Source organism: Tamandua tetradactyla, chromosome 2 (genome assembly GCF_023851605.1).
Source record: "Tamandua tetradactyla isolate mTamTet1 chromosome 2, mTamTet1.pri, whole genome shotgun sequence".
NCBI lineage: Eukaryota > Metazoa > Chordata > Mammalia > Pilosa > Myrmecophagidae > Tamandua > Tamandua tetradactyla.
The window spans coordinates 162,409,625-162,427,707 of record NC_135328.1 but is presented as its reverse complement, the minus strand read 5'-3'; the positions used below and the strand labels follow the sequence as shown (position 1 = coordinate 162,427,707).

Below are 18,083 nucleotides of genomic sequence, written 5' to 3'. Positions count from 1 at the left end.
CCCTAGGTGCTAGAACAAAAGAAGGACCCCAAATAAATGTTTCCTGCATTGCCCTGCCAACTGCTCTCTTGTTCCACCTGAGAGAGGAAACATGTTAAGTCAGTAAATGCTTCTGAGTGACAAAAGAACTAATTAAATTCTGGGATTATCTATGTGACCTTGGGCAAGTTACACAGCCTTGAGTCCTATTTCCTTTCTGTAAATTGTGGAGAATAACCCACACTTCATGGGGTTGTTGTGAAGACTGAAAGGAGAGAAAGGTGAAATCTTGCCCTTCATAAACTCAATAAACATTGCTTCCCATTCTCTAAGCCAATCATCTGGAGAATGGGCTGCCAATTTCAGGAAGAGGCTAGCCTTATTTCTCTAGACTTAAACACCGGAGTATAGAAACTGATGGAAATTAGGAACTCTCTCCAGACAACAGTGTAATGTTTTCTGAATGGGTTAGATTAGTCACAAATACACACACACACAAACACACACACACTTATAACCAAAATATGCTACAAATAATAAGCTTCCTTTTTTCTCACACTTGAGTGAGTGTAAATAAGCATGAATTTTGGGTTGTGTCAGATCAAGTAAATGGCCGTTTTTTTGGAAATGACCTCTCAATCCATAATACTATATCTAAGATTAAGACTATGCTAGATTATAAGAATCAGCTAGGGTCTGACATTTTGGATGTTGTACAATGCATATATGTGTTACTATATTTGAAACCCATAATAGCTCTGGGAAAGAGGCAAGGTAAATGTTATTATTCCATGTCCTCAAAGTAAAAATAAGACCAGTGATGTTGCTCTTGATTCTCTCAAGGCTTCAATAACAACAGAGCAGAATAGTTGTGGGAAAATTAAAATCAATTTTTTCTGTGCAAAAAAAAAACAATAGTTACTTTAAAATATGTACTTCTATTACTATAGTCTTTATAGAAACCACCCATAATATCCAGCTTACAAAAATACAGTTATACTCTTATATACCAGTCAAAATTAACATGAATTGTTTTATGCTCTTTTAAAATTGGAGGTATGGGAGCAAAACTAATTTTAGACCAGTGCTGCCACTGATGAGCTCCTAGGACCCTTAGAGTCTGTAAAGACAGTATGGATAATATACCAGTTATGCTAAATATTTCAAGGAGCCTAACTAAAAATTTTATATTTTCTCTCACATAATAAGGCCATCTTGCTTAATTAAAATCACAAATTTATTTTCTTTTTACTGGAATTTTGCTACCACCAGAGATAACACATGATCAGAGGCCAGAGTTGGTCTTTGATGGGATCATAGAAATTCCAAGACCTGGAAACAGGACCACACTATGACTCAGGCTACATGTCCAGCCATCCCAACTGCTAAATAGTTGATGCAACAATAAACCCTGGACTTGAGTATATAAAGACACTCTGACCCTTCAAGACAGAGAAAACTTTTTGGTTCTCTTGAACACAGAGCCAGGCAATGTAAAAGGAGTAATTGGGGATTAAATTACTGTGAGCCACTTGCCTAAATTTGAAGGTATACACATGGTAGAAAACTGATAGAATTTTCTTTGTTTGTTTGTTTGGTGCACAGTCCAGGAATCAAACCTGGGTCTCCTGCATAAAAGGCAGGTATTCTAACCACTGAACTACCTGCGCAGCCTTGATAGAGTTTTTTTTCCTAATAATGAAGTGAGAGATATTTTGCACCAGTGTTGGGGTCCTGATAGGTCCAAAGCAATCAGATAATCCCATCCCCTGCCATAATGGTTGGGTCTGGGTACAATTTAGATGGTTCAGTTAGAGTGCTGAGGGCTTTGTTTCCATAGGTGCTAGATGAGTCACTCTTCCCACCTGGATGTGAATGAAAAAGCCTATAGCCCTGGGAGATACTAGTAGCCATCTTGGTATCACTGAGGAAGGGGGAAGTCAGAGCTGAGAAATCAGAGAAAAAGAAGCATTGCTTTCATAAAATCATAATCCTCTAGATTAAACTGCATCCAAAGCAGTGTACTTTGGGGCTTTTCTGTTAGGTGGGGCAATAAATTCCCCTTACTGATTGAGTTTGAGTTGGTTTTTCTGTTCTTCATAGAAAAACAATCTTAAACACACCATGTAATCTTCTGCAAGCTGCATAACTCCTCTAAACTTCCGTTTTCTAATCTACAATGTGGGACTAAAATAATACCTATCATATACAGAGTTGCAGTGAAGTTCAATAAAGCATGAAGAATGCTTAGCATAGTGCTTGGCACAAAGTGTGCATTTTATAAATGGTGACTATTTTTGTTATGTTCGGATCTCTAGACTTGGTACTAAATACTCTAAATACATCATTTCACTTGATCATAGTAGCGCCAACCTATGTGATAGGGTTTATCATTCCCTTTTTACAAATGAAGAAATGAGGGCTAGAGAGTTTAAGGGATTTGTTGAGGGTCCCACAGCCAACAAAAGGCAGAGATTTCACAAAGTATGATTGTTTTTCCCCCTTCTTATTTTGTATCCTTTGACCAGATGACTGATATTGATTGTATGTAAATTAAACATTAACTGAATGCCTACAAACTGTTAAGCACTATTAGATATTGGGGATATAGTAGTAAATATACATAGTCCTTACTCTCTTTGAGTTTTTAGAGGATAGTTTTACAACTCTCTGGATTATAAAAGAGATAAGATTAGTTTTGTGCCTTTATTAGCATCATGCTCCTAACAACTATGCTAACTAGCCAACATCATCTAAGCCCTACAGATTCAAAGAAAGCACTGACAGTAAGTTATGGATCTGCTGCAGGCAGACCCTGTTTGTTAAAGCCACTTCCTGTTGCAGCAGGCAGGCCCCTATTTACTCCGGTCATTTCCTCTTTAAAAAGTCTCGCAGGCCCCAAGGACAGTCAAAACTGCATGTAGGCAGGATAAGACAAGTCCCTGTGAAGCCCCATCCCCTGTAACTGCCCATCTGCTTCTGTAAACTCAGCTTTGCAATCCTTCCAGGTCTGATTGCTGGCACACAGCCAAGCACTTCCCTTAAAACCCTGTAACAACCCCTGTTGGGGGCTTAGATTTTCAGAGGCTACTCAACTGAACCCTATGGCCATAGATGAATAAAACATACTTCCTGAAATTTTGGGGCCTCAACCCTGGCTTGTTCTGTTTCCGTGTAATGTTCCTGGAGGCTTGCAGCCTCATCCCTGGTTTCACGCAACATTTCTGGGGGCTTGTCCGGGATTGAGAGGCTGGTGATGTTCTCACCTTCCTCACCTGCGGTGGCAGCATCACCCAGACCGAGACTTGACAGAATCTAGTGTCGGCACCAGGGCTTTTCCCTGTCTTTCAGATTCCTGACCTCCCTGGCTGGGGCACTTGTCACTGCCAGAGCTGTGACAGATCCGGGACAGTTTCTGGAATCAGGTTCCTGGGAGCATTGCCTGTCTGAACTGGTAAGTGCCTGGGTGTGTCAGTTCCAGCCCACTTGTAAAAGGTTAGGGGAGCCTGAGTGGAAGGGGAGCTTGATCATCTCCCAGAAACTCTGTGAGTACCAATGTCCAGTTGGAGAACCAGGGGAAACAGAAGTCTTCAGGTTTGGTTCCAGGAAAGGCGGTGCAGGAGGGGTGTTAGAGTGTGTGCATGTGTCGTTGTGAGTGAAAGGAAGTCCTGGGCCACAGGAGCCATGCACCAGGCCGTGATTGAGTTTGGACCCATGGTTTACAACAGTTCCTGTGGCCCTGCTAAGGGCCATGACAGACTGAACAAAGTGACAGTTTGCTCAAAACCCTTTGTTATGTCTGTAAGCCTCTCCCTAATCATTGGTACCACCAACATGGGAGGGGAAGTCAGTAAGACACCGTTGTGGTGTGTGATGTCTAACTTTAAGAAAGCTTTTACTGAAGACTGGGGGATCAAGCTGACCCCTGCTGACTTAGGAAACTGTGTGAATTAAAGTGGACCACTTTTGGGGATGATAAAAAGAAATTCTCTTGTATTATGGCTTATCATTACTCTGTCTTATAAATTAACATTTTCACATTTCACAGTAAGAGGAGGACATCTGTGTAGGGATTTTAAAAATTTATCTCATTCAGAGAGTCTGTTCTGTACAATCGATGTTGCCATTGTGTGACCTTGGTAAGAAACAGTTGAAATGTGCACTCTAGCTGGGAGGATTTGCTCATCTCCTGGAAGGAGGTGTACTTTAATAAAAATATCGAGGTCCCAGGAAGCTCCTCTTGGTCCCTAGCCAGTTCCCAGAGGACCAAATTGGGCCCAATCACATAAGGTAATTGGAATTTGGCCACTATTATGTGAAGATATTATAGAAAGAGGGGAAAAAACTGGATGCAAGCAGTTGGAGAAAGAAAGAGGAGAAACTTAGGAGAAAAATAGAGAAAAGAATCTTATGAGAGAGGGAGAGCACCTCATCAGAATCTTATGCTCTGCTATGGATCTTAACTAAGGAGACTCTGAATGCTGTCCCTAAATTTGGCTGAATTTTACTAATGAGAGATAAAATGCTGCTTCTGAAACTCCCCAGCACTACTCTTCAGATGTTGGTGCCATCCTATCTGGTGATGTAACTATGTTTTATTTTTGAAAACTATTTTAATTATTTTCTTTAATTACTTTTCTAATAAAAGCTGTTTTTACATTACTGAAGTCTGTGTTGTCTGTGCATCTGAACCTATAAATTAAATGGCCACAAATATCACATTGCCTTTCATGTGACAAAATGGTGCTGTGAGCAGGATTCATATTTGAGAATGGCTTCACAATGGTAAAGGTCAGTAAGGCAAGCTTTAGAAAATTTGTGCAGAAAATATGGACTATGTTCTTCTGAATATTGTAATGCTTTATTAGGACCATCTTTGATGAATTTATACTGACTGGTTTCTTGTTCTTTTCATATGCGGAATGTTTTGGATTTAAACATTTTGTCTCCCAGTTTGAACTTTGTAATGCTATAAGACATTTGGGAATTTTAAAGTCAGTAACCCCTCTTCAAGATTTACCTAAGATAGATTAATAGTGGGCCATAAGCTTTGGACATAAATTAGGAAATAATGTCATTTTTTAAAAGACCTCTAAGCCAAAGTAAATTTTAAAAAAAGATTCCAGGATGGGATGATTTACCTTACCCTTCACTTGCAAAAGAATGGGGAAAATACACAAGAACCTCTGAAGATTGGGGGAACAGAATTAAACAGGGAGAGCCTATTCAAGTTGCTGTGTGTCTAGAAAACATTCCATTAGAAAAAGGGAAAGGAATGATTGGAGTGTGTAAAAGAGGATAGGCTTTGTTAATGGAGTATAGAAAAAATGTGTGCATAGAAAGATTGAGAAATCTCTGAAAAAGTAAATTATGAAAAGGAATTGGCAGAATTACAGGAAAAACTGTCCATGCGGCAGAATCAAAATTTTGTTTTGGAAAATCAAATTTGTAATTATCAGTCTATAGCTGAGAGGGCTGCAGTCCCTGTGGCCCAATATAAATATAAAAAGAGATGAGGTAGAGTGAACAAAGGGAAAGTACTTATGGTACTAGCCACTGCCATTGCTAATTGGGACCCTGATAAGTGGGATGGTGATGTGTGGAATGAGGAAGATGATGAAAAAAATAGGAATATTTTAGATGAGAAAGTTTGTCAGGAAAAAAAAAGAGTAAATATCCTCCAAAAATAGGAGCTAGCCCAATATAAAGGCAAAAAGAAGAGAAACAGGGCAATCAAGTTACTTACAAAATCATTATAAAATAACAATAAAAAAAATAACAGACATTCCTAGGCATTTTACTCAGAAAATTGGTGAGCCATTAATTACCTGGATGGTCAGAATTGTTGATGCAGAGGCTGGAGAAGTGGTGCTGGACTATGCTTACTGCATAAAACTGTAGGAATTAGCACCAATCCCTTTATGCAAACTGCTTTTCAGGAGTTTAGTCAGCAGTGGAAAAAGTTCTAACTTGCTGGCATTGTCTGCACAAAGGTGTAATGAACAATGCCCTGCTGACACTATGGAGCCGTGAAATAATCAACCTTGGTACACTTTGCAAGATGCTATGCAAAAATTAAAAAAGGAAGTTATGAAGTCAGCAATTGTATTGGGAAAGGCCAACACATACCATCTCCTCCCTGTCAATGCTTCACAAAGAAATGCTATCATTAAGGCAGCACCTCCAGCATATAAACATTTGATAATGACTTTATTATTAGGAAAAACAGGTAACCCACTTAACAGTGTCTTAAATAAAATGGCAGAGCTGGGAGACATGGTGACTGGAAAACAGGGAAAGGAAAGGCCAAAAGATATAATGGGAAATGGTTCCCCAATACCAGTAACAGGATTTCCCACAGAGACATGTTCCAAGCCCTCCTGGAAGCTGGGGTCAACCAAAAAAGTATTAACATTTTGTCAAATAATGAAATAAAAAGAATGTATGAAGAAAAATACAAACCAAGTTATAATCATAAATTGAAGAGTACTCCTACTCCTGGCAAGGCAGAAGACCTGTGTCCAGCTCCCTTGGCACCTCTGTACTCTCATTTAGTCCCTTTCTTCCAAACAAAGAATTATCTTTTTCCCATTATCTTTGACTCCAAATTTGTGGCTCCCCTTTGGTTTTATGTTTCATCTTTTTAAATTGGGGGTGCTGTTTAATATTGAGAAACTCCTTGCTTGCAAGTTTTATCCTTACAGTTTTTTGAAAGTCTTGATATGTGCCATTAATTATTATTTTAAAAATTGTATATTGATGTTTCAAATATGCATTGACTAAAGTATTACAAGTATTTAACATTATTCTGATAAAAATCGATTTTGATGGTAATTGTATTGGTGAAATGTTTGTTTGAAGTAATGACTTAAGTGTGAAGGATATAAAGGATGCATTTTTACTAAAGGGGGAAAAAAGTAGTTTTGTTCTAAGATAAAAGGCTGTTACAAAATAAGGAAAATGTAAGACAAAGCCTGAACAAATAAAGTAAGTTGCCGAAGGTTTGTGGAAAAAGGAAATTATGGTCAAAGTTAGAAGTTTTAGGTGAACTAAAAAGGAAGGTGTTGAAAGCAGTACTGAACTCTTTAGCTACCTCCCTTACAAGAATTTGAGCCAGAGGACTTGGTGTGGATAAAAGACTGGAGAAAGAAAAAAAAAAAAAAAAACGCTCCCTCCAACCTCAAAGGAGAGGTCCTTACCATGTTGTTTTAGTAACCCCAACAGCTGTCAGAGCCGTGGAGATCATCCTGTGAATTCACCACTCTTAGGTCAAGAGGGCCACCACAGATGACCCCTGGGAGTGCACCCCTGACCCTGAACACCTGACACACATCATTCTCCGGAAACCACTGTACCCTTCACCAAGATAGCTGACCTGTCCATGAATGAAGCCTAAATGACCATCATTGCCCTGCTCTAGCTCACGGGAAGCAGGTAGTTAATGGACGGCTGAAGCCTGAGAAGACCTCTGGGCCCTGCCTCAGTCACCACAAAAGTTGACTGATCTATGCATGGCCAAAGATTAAGGAATTGAAACATGGACATCCGGGTCTGTGGACTAATTGTCTTGACTTGCTCTTTGCATTTGTCTTTTGTTTAGTAGTTTCAGCCCTCTTGGAAATAGGTCGCCTGGAGTTCTTCCCGAAAACCAACTTTACTTCAATTTAGTGGGATCCCTCTTACCCGGGTAACTTCCCCCTTCCTATCTGCTGTCCGGAGTGTCTCTATTCCTTCCCTGAGGCTAATTGTACATTGATATAGTGGCACTCCCTATAGCCAGCACTGTGCTCCTCACTCCTCTGTTTCTGCTCGGCATGGTCATAAACTCTTCCAAGGGGAATGGCACATGCCCGGCATGCCTCAAGACCACCTGTGTTGGGACAGAGGTGAAAGCTATAACCAGTATTCATGCTAGGGCCAGTTCTCAGAGTTGCATTATTCTGTATGCACCCTAAAGGAAGGTCCCCCAGCATGCTATAATCCCACCTCACCAGGTTCAGTACTGCTGTTTTTGCTACTTTAGGGTGACATGGCTATTGCCATAACCCCTAGAAAGGGAAGCAGTTCCCAAGTCCACCTGACCTTCAACACATGTACAGTTTTACCCCCCACCAAATCCAACACCTTTCCTAGTGCAGCCCTCCTGATAGTGCAATATGTATGAGATCAGTGGGGGAGCTCTTGGCTGCAATGAGGTGGAGGCCTCCTAGGAGCTGGTGCCATGTGGTTTGTCTCTTGCCCAAAGCTATGAGCTGGGCCCTCACTGGGAAAAAAAAAAAAACAAAACACCTGGTTTCCCCAAAACAGGTGCCATAGCTGGGGCCCACCAGCAGGTGAGGGAATCCCAAGGCAGGTGCTGGATGTGGAGGCCAGGGGGCATAGGCTGTTGAGGAGAGAGATCAGACCCTCTCAGAGGGCATTGCCCCTCCCTCACTTGCACACCTCACATCACCCTGTTTGGCCCCTGAGGATGATTGGTTAACCAAAGATGGGTAAGATTCCTTAGGGAAGGAACAACCTAAGACAGGCACAGTTTCAAAGGGGCCATCAGGAGAAAAATTGGGGCCAACAGAGGTGGGGCACAGACCCTCACCACCACCCTCAACTTTGCAGGGGCCTAAACCCTGCATGGCTACCTTGTTTCCCACACCCAGCTCAGATTGGGACATACCAACACCTGCAACAAGAAGAGGATGAGATATAGGTGATGCTATTGCCAACCGGCATGAGCAAGCATCAGAGGGAGGAATGTTGCAGGCAGCCCATTTGTTAAAGCCACTTTCTATTGCAGCAGGCAGGCCCCTGTTTACTCCAGCCATTTCCTCTTTAAAATGTCTCCCATAATCCCCTGATACTATGTCAAACTTCAGGGACACCCAAATCAATAGGCCATGCCCTCGTTCATGAGGCTCACTTTTGTGAAGCTTATGTAGGTCGTGGAGAAGCTTAGACTATGTATAGGCATGCCTAAGAGTTACTTCTGGAGGACCTCTGTTGCTGCTGAGATGTGGCCTCAGTCTCTCTAAGCCCAAGTGAAATCATTGCCATCCCCTCTATCTTAGACATGACATCCAGGAGGTGAAAGTCTCCCTGGAGATGTGGGAGATGACTCCCAGGGATGCATTCAGACCTGGCACTATGGGATCAACAATTACATCCTGACCAAATGGGGGAAAAGAAGTATAATTAATAAAGTATCAGTGGCAGAGAGAGTTCAAATGGAGTCCAGAGGCTACTCTGGAGGTTGCTCTTATGCAAGATTCAGGTAGACCTTGCTACCTATCATAACCTGCCAACCCCAAACCAGAACCATTCTAGCCAATACTAAAGAACACCTAGGGCAATTTATAAGATTCCACAAGGATTCCAGGCCACTAGAGTAACTTGCCAGAAACCTATAACCTCTAGATGGGTCCCTGGTCCATATAAGTCCTGACACCTAGCCCAGCCTCTCCAGAACTTCAGATAGTTCCATCTCCCTACCCCATATCAGTGACAGATGCTTCCAATATCAAAAATTTAGAATTGACATAGCAAACAACCCCAAAGAGAGGTATGGAAAGATCAAAGGTGATGGTGGAATTATACATAGAAGACAGGACTTAAAAAATGAATATGAATGCTGAATCATTAAATTGATATCTCTTTTAATCTCCAGTATTTTAGACCAGCTAGAAGTAAAAACCTAAAATTGTGAAATTGTAACCCATGTCAAAGTCGGAAATATGTTCTATAACTAATTGTGGTGCTGTGCTTGAAAATTTATCTTTTTTGTATATATATTATTGTTCACAAAAAAAGAAGGAAAAAAAAGTCGATTGTGATGATAAAAAAGTATTTAAGCCCTCTAGCCTTCTATATTCTGGAGCAGCTAGAAGGAAAAATATGAGAAGATCATATGGTAGCCCATGACAATCTCTGGGATCTGTCCTGTAACCACTTTCTGAAGAATGCTTTGAAAACTATTGCTTTGCTTTGTATATGTTACACTATACAATAAAGAAAATTAAAAAAAAAAAAAGTTTCTCAGGCCCCGAGGATGGTCAAAATTGCACATAGGCAAGATAAGAGAAGTCCCTGTGAGCCCTGCCCCCCCTAACCGCTCACCCACTTCTGTAAACTCAGCTTTGCAATCCTTCTGGGTATGATCAGACATGTAGCCAAGTGCTTCCCTTAAACCCTGTAACAACCCCTGTTCAGGGCTCAGACTTTCAGAGGCTACTCAACTGAGCCCTATGGCCACAGATGTATAAAACCTACTTCCTGAAATTTCGGAGCGTCAACCCTGGTTTGTTCTGTTTCCACGTAACATTCCTGAAGGCTTGCAACCTTGTCCCTGGTTTTGTGCAACATATCTAAATGCAGAACATACATATTCTCACATAAAATTTGAAATATATGTCTACACATTACATTCCAATTGCCATTTAATTTCTCCTAAAACTCTGCGCTGAAATGTAACATTTTACACACTTTCTGTACATTTTAAAAACAAAACTTTTTCATACGTGCTATAAAGACGTTATCCCTGTATTATCTCTGCTCTTCCTGACATCATGTCACCTTGTGTATTTTTACTGTGTTGTTGGAACAACACAATTAGATGTGACAATGGGATGGAACTAAAAGTTGACTAGTGTCTCCACTTAGCTATTTAGTAAGGAAATCTGTTGTCATTTTACTTTACCTCTAGAAGACATTCTCCAAATGTCTTTATGTGTTATTGAGTGCCTCTTACAAAATTCCAATTACTAGTAGTGTAAAAATGACTATATGGAGAACAGTTAATCTGTTGTCTTGTGTGCAGATCAAGAAGCATCTCATAGTTTATGGGAAACCCTGAAATACATAAATAGGCTCTGATCTTGTCTTCTTAAAGACTGAGTAAATATTTTGTCTAAGGAAATTTAACTGTGTTAAGACACATCCCAAAGGAGATCTCGTTCTGCCTTGCCCCAGGCTTTTCATATAAATTTTGATAAAAGTCTGAGAGGAAGGCCTGGAAAAATGTCCTGCAAACAACATAAGGCATCCCTGGTTTTACGGTTATATGATGTTTGACTGTATTCAAGCCATACATGAGGAAGCTAACAACTGATAATAGTTTTTCTTGTCTTTTGATAGCTTACTTTTAGATACCAGCGAGTAAGCTAGTAGAAAACGGTCAGCTTTGTAGTTAAGACAGGTTAGGTCAGAGTATATTAACCTCTCTAAGCCTATTTCTCACTGTAAAGTGAAATAATAAAACCTACCTCATAAGGTGTTGGAATAAATGAGATAACTGTAGGGCTCCAGTTCACACTAGGAACTCAATAATCTTTTATTTATTTATTTTATTATTAGTTTTTTTTACATGGGCAGGAAATGGGAACCGACCTGGGTCTACAACATGGCAGGTGAGAACTGTGCCATTGAGCCACCGTGGCCCTCACTGATCTTTTAATTCTCTAAAAAAAGTATTTATTTAATATGTTTCAATAGAAATGTCCCTCCTTAGGAATGTAACTGAAACATCACTAGGCCTCACCAGTTTGGGAGTACAAGTACTACACATTGTACTGAGGCACTGCCACATTTACATACTATGGTAGTCATTTCTGGATATCACTAGGGATATGTCTGTGCTTCTTCTGTCTTCCTCCTCCAGCCCCTTTGTTGATGACTGCTACATGGGGAAAATAACTTGGGGGCAGAAACTTGCCCCTGATTTTCTTGGTGGTATGTCAATGAAAACAGGCAGGTCATTTCCCATGAGGACCCCAGAGATTCCAAATTGCAAAACCATCACGGAGCCAAAATGATGTGACTTTCTGTTAAGACTTCATTATCCCTGTGTCTGCATGGAAATGCCCTTCTCCCCACAATTTGTTTCTCACTTTACCTGTGCCACAAACAGCATTTCTATACCTCCCTGTGAAAACAGCTTCTCCAGCTTCTGTTTGCTAGGAGCCTTTTCTTCCTCATCATCCATGGGTAAGGATCAGGGAATTCTCTATCTGAACAAGACCCTTTCCATCTAATCCCACTCTACTGCACACCAGTTCCTGAAACAGATGCCTTCAGACAGTCAGTTTTGCAGTTCTTCATAATCACTCAGCCTCTGAAACCTGGTTTAGGCTCAACTGGGACCCTCTTTACAATTAAACAAGTACTGCATGTTCTGATTTCTCATTCACTGATTTGATTTACCTTCCAAATCAAAGGCAAATATGAGACAGGGTAAAGTGTATAATATAAATTTATTATCTGACATTTTGCTCATTGAAGATATTTTAAAATAGATTAAAATACAACAATATTTCATGAAAAATAAATACCCAGTAGAAGAATTTAGATAATACCTATAATATACATGATTTGACCTTGAGAATCCTTTTTTTTTTATTTCAACATTTTTTTAAAAGTAACATAAAAATGATAAGGATTGCTGCATTCTTCACATATCTTGTGTCTCAAAAATTTTAATTCAACTGCCAGCTCTTTTCTCAACTATATATGTTAATGGTATTTGCTCCTGTTTTTGAGTGGGAAATGTATCCATTTTCTCTTTCTTAACAGTGATATTTTGGTCTTTTCTCTCTGATTCTTCCAGAAAATGCTTCATGCTGAGTCTGAACAGTAATCGAGGGTCTGGTTCAGAAAGTGGCGGGCATTTACAATTCTCTCTAATTTTGAGAGCCTACAAAAAAAAGAATACAATTTTAAAAAATGTGTTAAGATTGTTTCAGTAATTCCTAATACACTCCATGTAAAACAATCAAATATGAGAATACATGCTATATTTTTGGAATAATGGATACCCTATTTATAAAGCACAGTAAATAACCCTCGATAAATTCATGATAATGACATGTTCATGATACACTCATGATATATTAGAAAAACAATTGCTGAATCTGTTATAGCTGCCCAAATACCCTATTTGAGATAAACGAGCTTTCTTAGAAATATCCCCATAATTTCAGTCAAATTCAAGCAGACTCTGAGAAAAACTGTCCAGATTATAAAAGATCTGAAGTTGGTGAGAGATGTTTTCGAAAAACAGAAAACAATATATATGTCTAAACATACTGAAAGAAGATATACATAACTGGGATCATCAGGGGTGGAACTGATGATGACTTAGAAAGGTAACCAAATCAAAATCATGATAATTTTTAAGAAAATGCTGCAGGGAAAGGAAAATTAATCACAGCATACTGCATCACTCAGTTATATCTAGTGTTTACAGTTTTTTAAAAATACTGAAACTTGGCCTAACCAAAATCACACTTTAACTACACTGGGAAGGGGAAGGGTTGGATGTGCATATACGTACACACGTGGTGCGACAGAGATAGCAAAGGGCTGAATTCTCATCCTCTCCGCTGGAAAATCCTCAGACCAAAAGGCTGGGAAGTAGGAATATAAGCATGTTATTTAGATATGGTGGGAAATACCAAAAAAATAATGTAAAGGACTTAGAAATGGTTATAACATCTGGAGAAGAGGGAAACAGGGCAGGGTAAGGGGATTGCTGCTTTACGTAATTTAAGTAAGCCTTAGAGAACTATTTGACTCTTTGAAGTAGGTACATGGTGAACTTTAAAAAATAACAACTAAAATATTTTTTTAAAGAAAACTATCTTATTCCTTAAGGAGTTTTAAAAGAAGGATATTTAGGTGAAAAGCTAGTTTAGGTTTTTACTACTTCTGACTTTTTTGAAATAAAATATTTCTGGAGCTTCAAATCTGAGATGTTTTATTTTCCCTTCCTCCTGTATTTTTAACTATGTTTAATGTCATAGCAAATGTGAAGAATTTCATAAGCTTCTCCAGTAAGGCTCTGCAAGACCTTGCTCTAGAATCCTATGAGCTTAATATTTTCACAATAAGTAAAATTTAATAGTCCAACATGATGCGCTATCTTGCAGTTGCTTACTGAGATATTCTTCATCCAAATTTCACAGAAAATGAACCACAGGCTAATTTATCAAATTTATTTGGAAGGGTAAGGGCTCTCTAATAGCCAAAAGCATCTTGAAAAAGAAGAATGAAGTGGGAGGACTCACGATGGCATAAAGATAGAAACATTCATCAATGGAATTGAATTGAAGGTTCAGAAACAGACATTCACAACTATGGCCAACTGATTCTTTTGTTTGTTTGTTTGTTTGCTGTATGGTGGGGTCACATTTCATTCTTTTTCCATGTGAGTATCCTGTTATTGCAGCATCATTTGTTGAATTTTGTTTATTTTTGTTGGTTTCTTTGTTTGTGTGTGAAGTACATTTAATATTATTTTTAAACCCCCTTTAAAGGCTGCATAAGGAGGTGCTGTCAGCTTCCAGAAAGTGCTGATGTACATAATTTAACCAGCATTTTGGTCTCCAGGGGGTTTTTTTTATTTATTTTTTTATTGACAAATCTTTGCACACATATAGTTTATATATGGTATACAATCAATGACTCATAATATCATCACATAGTTGTGTATTCATCACCATGATCATTTTAGAACATTTGCATCACCCCAGAAAAGAATTTCCAGGCGTTTTGATATAATAAATGATACTCTGAAAGTCTTGGCTCTCTGATGATATTTTTTCTAGGCTAGATTCCTAGAAGCAGTATTACTGAGGCAAATGGTATGGATATTTAAGACTACTGATACAGAAAGATAAGGCCAAATGCAAGAGGGAGTCCATCTCACCACATTTAGTCAGCACCGAGTGTTAAATATCTTTGCTAATTTGACAGATGGGAATATGTTTCATTTTGCATTCTTCCACCCTCCCTCCCTCCCTCCCAAGTCCACTCAACTGGGAATGAGCCATCTCTTTGATATATGGTGTTGGGAAAAGTGATATCCATATCACTTTCATACCCAAAAGAATAAGACGACCCCTATCTCACTCCCTAGATAAAACTTGACTCAAAATGGATCAGACCTAAATATGAGAATAAAGACTAGAAAACTCCTGGAAGAAAATGTAGGGAAACATCTTCAAGACCTTGTGGTAGGCAATGCTTCTTAAGACTTTACATCCAAAGCACAAGGAAAGAAAAACTAGATAAATGGGCCCTTCCATCAACTATTGTGCATCAAAGGAATCTGTCAGGAAAGTGTAAAGAAAACTACACAATGGGAGAAAATATTTGGAAACCACATATCTGATAAGGATTTATATACAGACTATATAAAGAAATCCTACAACTCAACAACAAAAAGTCAAACAACCCAGTTAAAAAATGGGCAAAAGCAGTGCAATGGTGGCTCAGGGGCAGAATTATGGCCTGCCATGCCAGAGACCTGGTTTGATTCCCTGAGCCTGCAAATGCAAAAAAAAAAAAAAAAGCCCTTCCAGAACATCAACTAGTTACATCCCCCTATCTCATATCATCAACAGCTCCTTCTAACATTAAAAAGTTAGAATGGGCATAGCCCAAACACCTCTAAAGAGTGGGACAGAAAGATCAAAGGTGATGGTGGAGTTATACAGAGAAAGTCAGGTTTAATAAATGAGTATGAGTGCTGAATCATTATATTGATATTTCTTTTAGCCTTCAGTACCTTAGAGCAGCTAGAAATAAAAACCTGAAATTTTGTAACTGAAACCCATATCAAACTCTGAAATCTGTTCTATAACTAATTGCTGCAATGTACTTAGAAATTTGCTGCTTATATATATATATGTGTGTGTTATTTTAAAAGGAGGAATATAACAAAGAAGATAGGATTTAACAAATGAGTACAACTGCTGAATCATTATATTGATATTTCTGTTGGTCTCCAGTGTCTTGAAGCAGCTAGAAGAAAAAATGAAAAATTGTGGAACTGTAATCCACCCCAAACTTTAAAATCTGTTCTATAACTACTTGTTAAAATGTACTTGGAAATTTATTGCTTTTTTGTACATACATTATATTTCAGAATTTTAAAACAGTTTTTAAAAAATGGGCAAAAGACTTGAATAGACATTTCTCCAAAGAACAATTACAAATGGCAAAAAAGCACGTGAAAAGATGCTCAGCTTCACTAGCTACTAAGGAAATGCAAGTCAAAACCACAATAAGAAAAGAACTAGCAAAACAACAGAAAAAGATATAGAATGTTAATATAGAGAAAAAAAATAATAATAATAGTAAAAAAAAAAAGAAAAGGAAAAAGAAAAAAAAAGACAAACAGACAAAAAAAAAACAAAAAAAACACAATAAGATATCATTTCACACCTATTAAAATGGCCACTACTCATATCCACTGTAGATATGAATGAAGCTGATCTAGGATCCTACAATAGGAATAAGGTAAATCAGAATACTGGATAAAGGATGATTTGGTCCATATTTTACAACTTCAACTTCTGTGTGAGACCAAAGGGAGAGATGTTTATCTGGTGCAAAATTTATATTACATAATATAATTTAACTTCTTTGGTCACTTTATTTGAACACCATAACTACATAGAGTCTTGAATAACTGGGGAGAAAGGAGGAAATATTAAACTTCCCCATCTGGGGAATTCCTGATATTCTCACAAGCAATGGGAACAACCAATTCAATAGGCTGAGTCCTTGATTTTGGGGCTCACCCCTATGAAACTTACTCCTGCAACGGAGAAGCTAAGCTTACTTATAATTATGCCTAAAAGTTACCCCTAGAGAAACTTTTTTTGTTGCTCAAATACGGCCTCTCTCTCTAAACCAACTCTGCAGGTGAACTCATTGCCCTCCCCACTACATGGGACATGACTCCCAGGGTCTAAATCTCCCTGGAAACATGGGACAGGACTCCTAGGATCAGCTGGGACACAGGATCATGGGATTGAGAAAGTCTTCTTGACCAAAGGGGGGAAGAGAGAAATGAGACAAGATAAAGTTTCAGTGGCTGAGAGATTCCAAACAGAGCTGAGAGGTTATCCTAGAGATCATTCTTATTCATTGTATAGGTGTCCCTTTTTAGTTTATGGTGTATTGTGTCTAGTACCTTATTCCCTCAGGTACTAGAGGGAAGTACCTAAAACTGTTGAACTATGTAGAACTGTGTTCCAGTAGCTTTGGCTCTTGAAGACAATTACATAACCATACAGTTTTTACAGTCTGACAGTGTAATTGTGAAAATCTTGTATCTGATGCTCCTTTTATCCAGGGTATGGAAAGATGAGTAAAAAAAAAAAAAGGATAAAAAATAAATAATGGAGGAGGGATAAGGGATAAAAAAAAACTGAGTAGACTAAAATACTACAGGCCAATGAGAGGGAGGGGTAAGGAGTATGGGATATATGAGTTTTTTCCTTTTTCTTTTAATTTCATTTTCTGGATGCAAATATTCTAAAAATGATCATGGTGATAAATACACAACTATTTGATGATATTGTAACCACTGATTGTATAATATGGATGAACTGTATGTGTGTGAAAATTTCTCAATAAAATTTTTTTTTTTAAACTAGCCACTATTAAATAAATAAGAAACTGCAAGTGTTGGAAAGTATGTGGTAAAACAGAAACATTTACTCACTGCTAGTAGGAATGTAAAATGGTACAGTGCTGTGGAAGATGGTTGGGCAGTTTCTCAGAAAGGGTAAGTATAGAATTTCCTTATGATCCGGCAATCTCACTACTTGGTATATATCCAGAAGAACTGAAGGCAGAGACATGAACAGACATTTGCACACTGATGTCCATGTGTGTGATGTAAATGTGGCATATACATATGATGGAATATTATTCAGCAGTAAGAAGGAATGAAGTCCTGAGAATATCGTATGTATGTGCTCACTAACATGAACTAATTATAATATATAAATTCATAGACATAAAATCTAGAATAGACGTTACCAGGAGATAGAATGAGGCTAGAAAATGGGGAGAGGCTGCTTAATATTTGCAGAATTTTAAACCAGATTGAATTTAAACATTTGGGAATGGACAGAGGTGATAGTAGCATACTATTGTGAGTATAATTAATAGTGCTGAATTGTATGTGAACATGGTTGAAAGTGGAAGTTCAGGGTTGTGCATGTCACTAGAAAGAAAACTAGATGATAAAACATGGAATTGTGTACCACAGTGAATTTTGTGGTGGCCCATGTCTGTTATTAACAATACAAATATAAAAAAGC

At 38.5% G+C, this 18,083-nt stretch overlaps 1 protein-coding gene and 1 non-coding gene across 7 annotated transcripts in view; both read right to left on the bottom strand.

The window, feature by feature from the left end:
• Positions 1-1,577: 1,577 nt before the first annotated feature.
• Positions 1,578-1,649, bottom strand: TRNAK-UUU (transfer RNA lysine (anticodon UUU)). Its single transcript has one exon. It is a non-coding gene; the product is annotated as a tRNA-Lys (tRNA).
• A 10,562-nt stretch (positions 1,650-12,211) lies between these two features.
• Positions 12,212-18,083, bottom strand: part of OMA1 (OMA1 zinc metallopeptidase) — a 115,451-nt gene continuing 109,579 nt past the window's right edge. For all 6 annotated transcript variants that reach the window (XM_077149507.1, XM_077149504.1, XM_077149508.1 and 3 more), the window contains one exon: positions 12,212-12,658. In XM_077149507.1, the coding sequence (XP_077005622.1) occupies positions 12,446-12,658 (213 nt within the window). In that variant the 3' untranslated portion in view covers positions 12,212-12,445. The remainder of the gene's footprint in view (positions 12,659-18,083) is intronic.